General features: G+C 36.3%; 1 protein-coding gene across 1 annotated transcript in view; it reads left to right on the forward strand.

Moving 5' to 3' along the window:
* Positions 1-7,309, forward strand: part of LOC306883921 (uncharacterized protein) — a 146,087-nt gene extending 138,778 nt beyond the window's left edge. The window contains exons 49-52 of the mRNA XM_079439447.1: positions 753-819; positions 1,477-1,620; positions 4,819-4,896; positions 7,063-7,309. Of these exons, the coding sequence (XP_079295573.1) occupies positions 753-819; positions 1,477-1,620; positions 4,819-4,896; positions 7,063-7,175 (402 nt within the window). The 3' untranslated portion in view covers positions 7,176-7,309. The remainder of the gene's footprint in view (positions 1-752; positions 820-1,476; positions 1,621-4,818; positions 4,897-7,062) is intronic.
* Positions 7,310-8,705: the final 1,396 nt, after the last annotated feature.

The raw sequence follows: 8,705 nt of genomic DNA on the forward strand, positions 1-8,705 counted from the left end.
TTTCTTTTTCTCAGTGAATAACAGCTTTAATTGTTTACAAACAGAAAATGATGCTAGGTTCACCAAGACCATCTCAAAGCAACCATTAAGATTTTTTATTCCAAGTTTAAATGGATGCAATCATTCGCTTTCACTTTTTCTGTACATTTTGCACTGTGTTGCTACCTAGCAACCTTGTGAAGTCACCCGTCTGTGACGCTGTCTGCACAGCTTTTCATGTGGATGTCAAATTGGTGAATGACACTTGTGTTATTAGGTATGTTAATGCCCTGACACGAGTCACGTTAAAGGGCTTTTAGACTGATCGCTGAATCTCCACACTCTGAATATGCATTAGCCCATTTCCTTTTAACCCTCCACAAGTGTTCAGGTGAGGGATGAGAGGATGCTGCGCTTGCAGCCCGAGGCACAGAGCGTTGCAGGGCCTCTGAGTGTTTGACAGAATGGCCTTGAACTGTGAAAGGTATGTTTTTGATTGGAAGGAAGCAGTTTGTTTTCCTACGAGATGTTCTTCAGTCTCCTCCTGTGCAGAGCAGTGATCACGAATGGCAAGATGCTTTGAGGAGAGATGGTGATTATGCCATTATGTGTCATCCATCCCTTTATCTCTGAGAACTCCAACATTTCTCAGCATGAATAAAACATGAATTGCTGCCATTTTGTAGCTGCACTTTTTAATCTGCAAATCATGTTGTGCTGATGTTTGTTTTCCCTCTCTGCCGCCTTTTTTTCCCTTTCATTTCTTCTTGCAGGGTGATACAGCTGCCTTGGAGGAAATTAAAACATTCATCCGAAATGAAGTATTGCGTGTATTTGAAGGTATATCATCTGCCGCCGCTGAGGTGTTTTATTGTGGTCGGTAGATGAGCAAATAATTTTTTTTTAGCTTTCAGTATTTGTGTGTGTGTGTGTGTGTGTGTGACAAACTTTGTAAGACATTTAAAAGACAGTCATCAACACTGAGGGTATTGCAAATAAGCTCTTTTCCAGAGGACTCCAAAAATAAGAACAGTTTAAGATTGCGTAGTGACCTCTAATGTGTTACCAGCTTGTTTTATTGTCCACTACCACAAAAAAATGACCTTTAGACTTTTTACAATTTTTAATATAATTTATTCAAATTTTTCATTAATTTAATGACTTTTTTCCCCGTTTCATTTTACACACTGAAGGACAAGTTTAAATTTTGTTAACTGACAGCTTGTTCTCTGTTCTATAGAATAGATGGATAGATTTTTTTTTTTTTTTTTAACTGCTCTGTTTTGACATTATATTTATTTTTATTATTTTATTTTTGTTTATTTTATTTTATTTTTGCAAACTGAGGGGCAAATTGAAATTTTGTTAACAGCTCTGTTCTATGATTTTATAATTTAAATATGCAATAGTAATGTAATTCACATTCTTAATTCTGCTTATAGATAGATGTATAAAATAGTAGTGTAATGCACATTTTTAATTGTGCTTTTTTTCCAGAGAGGTTTTCAGACAGTTACGCTTCGCTACACAAGACACCAGCAGCTATATTAGCAGCGCAGGGTCGACAAGGCCCTCCAGGGCCACCCGGTAATGATGGCTCCCCAGGACCCCCCGGAGAGCCAGGACCTTCAGGTCCCCAAGGTAGGAGCCAAAACCCGAAAGACTAAACATTTTACGGACCTCTTTATGCTGCTCCTACAATGGTCTCATCTCACACAAAAACCCAGATGCACAAGACTCTGATTTATTTATATTTATATGACTCATCTGTTTCCCAAGTATTAAGCTAAGTTTTTTTGCTTGCTTCAAGGATTCCAGTTTTTTTTTCTCTCTCTTGATGAAAAATAGTGTGTTTGTGTATGCATTTTTAGTTAGATTTACTGCGTCAGTTGCTCCTCAGATTGATTGGGTTACACTGAAGCTCATTTTGCTCTCTTGGCCGAGACAAGCTTTGAACCTCAAGTTCAAAGTAATCTAGCTCAGAAAACTAGAAAATGAGCAAGACGGTCCTCACTAAAGGCGTGCAAAAATGGCCGCTGATTGCGATATTGGGTGTAAGGCGTTCACGGGAATCTTGCTAGCTACGTCAGACAAGAAAGAAAGCAGATAGCTGCATGACAAAGTGGCATATGGTGCCGAGAGCCTGGCGGGACATATGAAGACGGATGAAGAACCGACCCAGAATAGGAGAATGTAATATCACCCTGGACAGACTTGTGAGAGTAAGAAAGATAAAGAGAAGAAGTGAGCAGATGGAAAAAGCCATGCAATATCTCACTTTGTTGGATTAAGCCCAGCCAAAAAAAAAACCAAGGGGAGTGAGAAAATAAGCAATTCTGAACATTCATCAAAGACTGGCAACTAACGTACTGCTCCTCTAGCGTTTCTCATCAATAATGACTTGCAGTTCGGTTCTGCTGCTTCTGTCTGAGTTCTAAAGGACCCTTAACACTTAGGACATGATGTTTTTAAAGATATAAGACTATGGTGTGTACATTTGAACTATAGTAAGTGACATCCATGCAAAGAAAACACATACTTTGAATGTGTGTATCATATATGTTATGTTGTGAACATTGTATTATTGATATCCAGATTGTGTCGATGCATTTTCAACAGCAGGTGAAACTTTGTATCACTTTTTATTTATTTGTGTTATGTGGCACATTTTACTGTAGATTGTGCTTTGGAGATTGCTGGAGAAGAACATTTCTCCATAATGCGAGGTATCAGGAGAAAATTAAAAACGAGAATTTAAAACTCCTAAGTCAGAAATTCAGCAGTTTTTTTGTTTTTTAATGTGTCAGATGTTGATGTTGATGACGAAGTTTGCGGGTAATATTTCCTCATTATTTTTGGTCATCCTCCGCTGGAGTCTGTCCTCCTTTGCAATCCTCAATTTAGCCACTTTTATTTCACATGATATGCTAAAATGAATAGTTTATGAAGAAAAATATCTCTGCAATCTCGATCGCTTTACACGTCTGAGTCACATTAATTCCACTCGGGGGTCAGTTTTCTTGCGAGTTAAACTAAATGAGAATTAGCAATGTTAATATGTCTTTGTATCCTCTCTTATTACCCGAAAGAGGTGGTTTTGCTCAAACGCTTCCAAATGTCGGTGTTGAATTGAAATGCTTTCGCTTCATGTGATTTTTGTGCCGTTTAGCTTTACTTATTCATTTTTATTTCAAAAGTGTTCTTAAAATGAAATGATTAACTGTATCAAGTTTGATGTTTCTTGAGCTCATGAACCACATATATATATATGGTTCATGCAATTTGAGAGTCATATAACATCATAACATCTAAAACTACTTATGCAACTGTTTTACGAAGTGTAATCAGCCATGCTTTTGTGTAACATTTTTTTTGGGGGGGAGGGGGATAACATTTTTTAATCCCTTTGTAACTCTTTGTATTTAAATCTTCTAGGATGATGAAATCCTCTAACTTGGTTTCATTAAAATGTATCTAATTCATATTTTAAGCTATATTTTCCTGCATGCCAAGAACATACCCAATTATACTTATTATGCTGTGTGTGCAATATTATATGAATGTCAAATAATGTAATGGACATGTAGCAGGTTTTTGATAATCTCAATACAACATTTTTAAAGATTTTTTCATATTTACTGCTGGTTTCTTTGAGCAAATCTAAGATTAATTAAATGTAAATATATTTCTATGTAATATTTCATGTTTTCATTCTCATTTTTCTTCCTCCACAAGGTTTAGTCCTTTTCTTCTGAGTATGAAAAATGATTTTAAATGTAAGATCTTAGAAAGATGACAGTTTGTAGATGCTGCTGGCTGCATTTGGCTAGTATTGTATTGCAGCTCCCCCTGCCGCCTTTTTTTTTTTTTTTTTTTTTCCTGTTATAACTGTGCAGTATGAACTCCCCCTCAAGCAGGGGTGGTAATGCAGTGATTGTGAGCGGCCACAGGAAACCTTGATGTGATGCCGCAGGTAGAGTGCCGTCCTTCCGTGGAATGCCGTTGCATTGGATGAATGCATCTGAAGGTGTCGGGACACACTTTAGTTAGTTAGTCAGTTAGTGTGTTTGCTTGTGTAAGTTGCACATGTAAAAACTGGTACTGGTGACACTGACAATTACTGCATTATTTGGCATCTCTTGGGTATTTTCTTGTTTATTAACTCCTGCAGTGTTTCTCTTGCAGGCTAGACTCGGTCTGCCTCAGAGGAAACGCATCACTAATGCATGTGTATTTTGACTGGAGGCAGTTTTCTGCATGCCATTATAAAGATGATCTTAAGATTGGTTTCTTACTGCGTGTGTGAAAACAAGACTGAAAGATCAGCATCAGCTAATGCATTTTTGTTTGTTGGTTTGCCTGCCCGCTGCGTGTGACATGCCGTCCAGCACTGTCAGCATTTGTGGTGCTCCTTAAATACTTTGAAAGCGTGCTTCTGATAGATGGATTTGTCATTACTCCTGAAGGGCTTAGAAAACTCTCTGAGTTCTAAAGGATCTGAGACTAGTTGTGTAATACGGCAGATTTGGACAGGGCCTTATGTACCGTTTCCACCTGGTACTTTTTTGAAGGCCATGCTTTTATGGAAATGCAAAGCCTGAAATTAATTGAAGCTAGAAACTGTTAAGATATGTTAAAGTACTAATTAATTAGTGTAGTGATGCTAAATTCTGCCTGTGAAAGATGGTAGTAATGGAATACAGTACAAAGAATTATAATTAAATTGTTACATGCCCATCACTCTCTCCCTTCTCATAATCACTTCATAGATTTTTATAAAGGATGATATTTGTTCTGTATAAGTGACATTGGTTTTTTATGTGTGTTTTACCCCTGCAGGGTATCGAGGGCAGAAAGGGGAACGGGGTCAAATGGGCTTGGGACTTCCAGGAGCTCTAGGCCCCACTGGCCCACCAGGTAATTCTGGATGAACATTTTAAAGTCTGTGACTTGTCTTTTATTTACAGCAGAAAATTATTTCGATTATACACTGCCCTCCAAAAGTTTGGAAACGTCCTAGAAAAGTGGGGTTTTGAACAATATTGGCATGAATCCTTTTTAATTTGTGATAATTTTGCACTGATAAGGGACAACACAAACTACTAAAACATATTTTATTACATAAAGAGTTTATACATTGAAAAAACTTCCATTTTCGATTCATCAAAATATCCACCATTAGCAGCTATTACAGCTCTGCATAATCCGGGCTGTCAGTTTATTCAAACATTGGCTTGATACAGTATATTACTCCAAGCCTCCTGAAGGATTGCCCAAAGATGATTCACACTGGTTGGACACTTCTTACGGACATCACGGTCCAGTTCCTCCCATAGTAGCTCAATTGAGTTGAGGTCGGGTGATTGGGGAGGCCATTCCATGACAGACATGATGCCAACTGACTGTTTCCTCTCCAAATAGGATTTGCACAGCTTGGAAGTGTGCTTGGGGGTCATTGGTAAGGATTTATGCTGATGTCGTCCAAAACCACACTTTGCCAGGAGTGTTTCCAAACTTTTGGAGGGCAGTGTATATGTGTTTTTTTGTTGTTGTTGTTTTTTTTTTTTTGGAAAACAAATTAATTAAATTCATAAAAAATGACAAAAACATTTATATTCTTACAAAAGATGTGTTAACTTTCTCTTCATCAACGAATTCTGAAATGAAGTATCGTGGTTTTTAACAAAAAATATTATTCAACACAACTGTTTTCAACATTGACATTTTTCCAAATCATTATATTAAAATGATTTCTGAAGGATCATGTGACACTGAAGACTAGAGGCTGCTTAAAATTCAGCTTTGCCATCACAAGAATAAATCACATTTGTGTAAATAAATGCACCCTTGGTGAGCTTAAGAGACTTTCAAAAACATTTAAAAATCTTATCGAGCCCAAACTTTTGAACTTTACTCTAAGTCCTTTATATTTTAGCTCTGAACTTTGCATGGTGTCTTTCCTTATAGGTTTCCACATAATAGCTTTGTTTTTACAAAATGAGGAGTAAATTGAATTATTTTTGGACAGCATACCTTAGATACTACCAATGGACGTATTTAACCCAGAATATTCCTTTAATACATGAGCCGTGACACACCACGTAATGAGTAGAGATAATTAAAAAAACAAAGGATCTTGGTTATTGCTTTTAAGAGTGAAAGGTATGTTATCCGTTATATAACAGCATGTGTTTTTTGAATTGTAAAGATGGACAGGCTAGATCAAACTCAATAGAATAACCTTGCTTTGTGTTTTTGCTGGTGTCCAGAAAGGCCCTTGGTGCTTGTAAATACATTTCTGGGATGCCGTTCTTTGCACTTTTCCCACTCTTGAAATTTGCAACACACAGATAGCAGTAATTATTTAAATTGGTGCTTTAATGTTTTACTTTTTAAAAGCACAGGCAGATAATGGCACCAAACTAAACTAATGACTATGGCATTCTTTAATGAATGGCTCTTTTATAGAGGTACAAACGATGCTCACTGATTGTTCTTCAAATGAAAAAATACAAAAGAGGCTTTAACTGGGGGTTCTTTATAATTGCACGGTGCACTGTTATCAGCGTATGCTCTGATTTCCCTCTTTCTCTCATCCTCTGCAGTTAAAGGGTAACAAGCCCATAAAAAGAAGTTTGATTGTGTTTATATACTGCACTATTTTGTCGTGATCATTCTGCAGTAAAAGTGCCTTTAAATAACGGCAAACATCATCACTATAGAAATCACTAGAAAACCAGCAACTGCATAGCAACACCCTAGCAACACCTCAGTATCATGATTCACACAGGCATTTTCCTCAGAAAATCCAAAAATCGAGTTTATTCTGGAACACTGTAAAAAAAATTTAAGTTGAGCCAACTTAAAAGTTTAAGGCAACCAGCTTCAGCAGATTTTTTTAAGTTTTCTCAACTTGTGTTTTTTTTTTGGAAATTTCTTAGTTTTCTCAACTTTTTTTTGTATAAACTTAAAACAAGAAGTTGAGAACTCAAAAATCTGCTGAAGCTGGTTGCCTTAAACATTTAAATGTGCCCAACTTTTTAAATTTTTTTTATTTACTACCCGTTCTTGATTCATATACAGGCTCACCCGGAATAGGTTTCCAGGGTCCCAAAGGTTCTCCGGGGACCCAAGGTCCAGAAGGAAGATGTAACCCCAGCGACTGCTTCCATCCTCACGCCAGAAGGGACGGGTAGAATCTGACGCATCCTCATCAAAACCTGATTCGATCCTGGAAACCTGTGAACCTGCTCATCTACACAAGCATTAAATCCTATTAAAACAAACAGAGGATCCCTGCTGGAGGAGAAGAAACACGCAAACTTCCCCACAGAGCAGCCATTACTGGTGATATCAATTCATCATTTATCTCCGTTTCATTTCCCATATTTGTGACCAATGCATTTACTCATTTCCTGTGTTTTGTGGGTATGACGTGAGAATTCAAATCTCAACATTACACTAATCACACCGGACAGGTTTATCTGAGGCGGCACGAATGCAGGTGGAATGAGGATTTACATTTGCTTATTTTCTTCAAGCTGTTGTGAAGTTGAGTTTTGATTAAATTGTGATGGCTCTATGCAATCTAAAATAGAAAATGAGTATGTTAACAAATATTAAGTTAATGTAAATAACAGACATTGTAATTGTTTTTCAAACATTTAATTTTGAAAAATACTTTGTGTACTTTCCAGCCCTGAACATTGTTTGAGAAGGGAGTTGTTGTCATGACGCATGTATATGCATTAAAGCGTGAGACCACTAGTAGAATTAAAATCAATTAAATATTTCAATTTAATCATTTTCATTTATTGTTTTGTACTGTAGTATTTTTTCTATTATTTAATAATTATAAATAAATATATTCAAAAATATTTTTAATTGCAAATTGCTCCATTAGAAAAATTATAAAGATGAATTAAAATGCAAAATATCGTTTAATCGTTTCTTTTTCATTTAGTCTTTATTTCCAAATCGTAAAAATTGGTTAAGTTCCATGTTATATAGATTTTGAATCCCAGATCTTCAAAGTGGTTTCAGACTTTTTTGTTAGGTTTTGATCAAGCACAGCAAAGAATGATAAAACATTGTATTGATTTTGCTGTGTTGGCCAGTGCTGGAGAGGTGAAATCTGTTCATGATATTAATAAGCTTTAATTGTTTACAGGAACATTTTTCTGACTGTATATTTTGTTGTGTACCTGGTTTGTTTTTCCAAAGAAAAGATGTGGAGTGCTTTGTATTTGCATTTGAATATATTTAGCTCTAATTTCCTTTGCTTTGTATGGAAAGCGTCCTTCCATGTTACTTGAATATTTTTTATAAGACGACATCTTTCATATTCACAGTTTAACAAATGGCAAGCCAGTTAACATCAAACTTTGTATATTTTACTTTTCATGGGCAGCAATGTGTCTTAAGACTATGTTTCTGTGTAATTTAGTTCTTTATTTATTTGTGTACAATTTTAGGATTGCAGTCTGGATTGAGTTTTTATTTATTTTATAGATATATGTAATATCTTGATCCAGCATCAGTAAGATGAGATTTACTGAAGGCGCATACAAGTCATTGAATCTTTTGACTTCATCCATCTGCCTCTGTTGTGAAGATGAAGGTTACTGGAGTTATGTGGGCGGATGACAGTTTTGTGACGTTCTGCTTTTGGTGCGTTTGTGCTGCTTTCTCTTTTTCATCTCAGTCTTCCCAGTCTCCTCCATTAC

Source organism: Barbus barbus (assembly GCF_936440315.1).
Source record: "Barbus barbus genome assembly, chromosome: 18".
Lineage (NCBI taxonomy): Eukaryota > Metazoa > Chordata > Actinopteri > Cypriniformes > Cyprinidae > Barbus > Barbus barbus.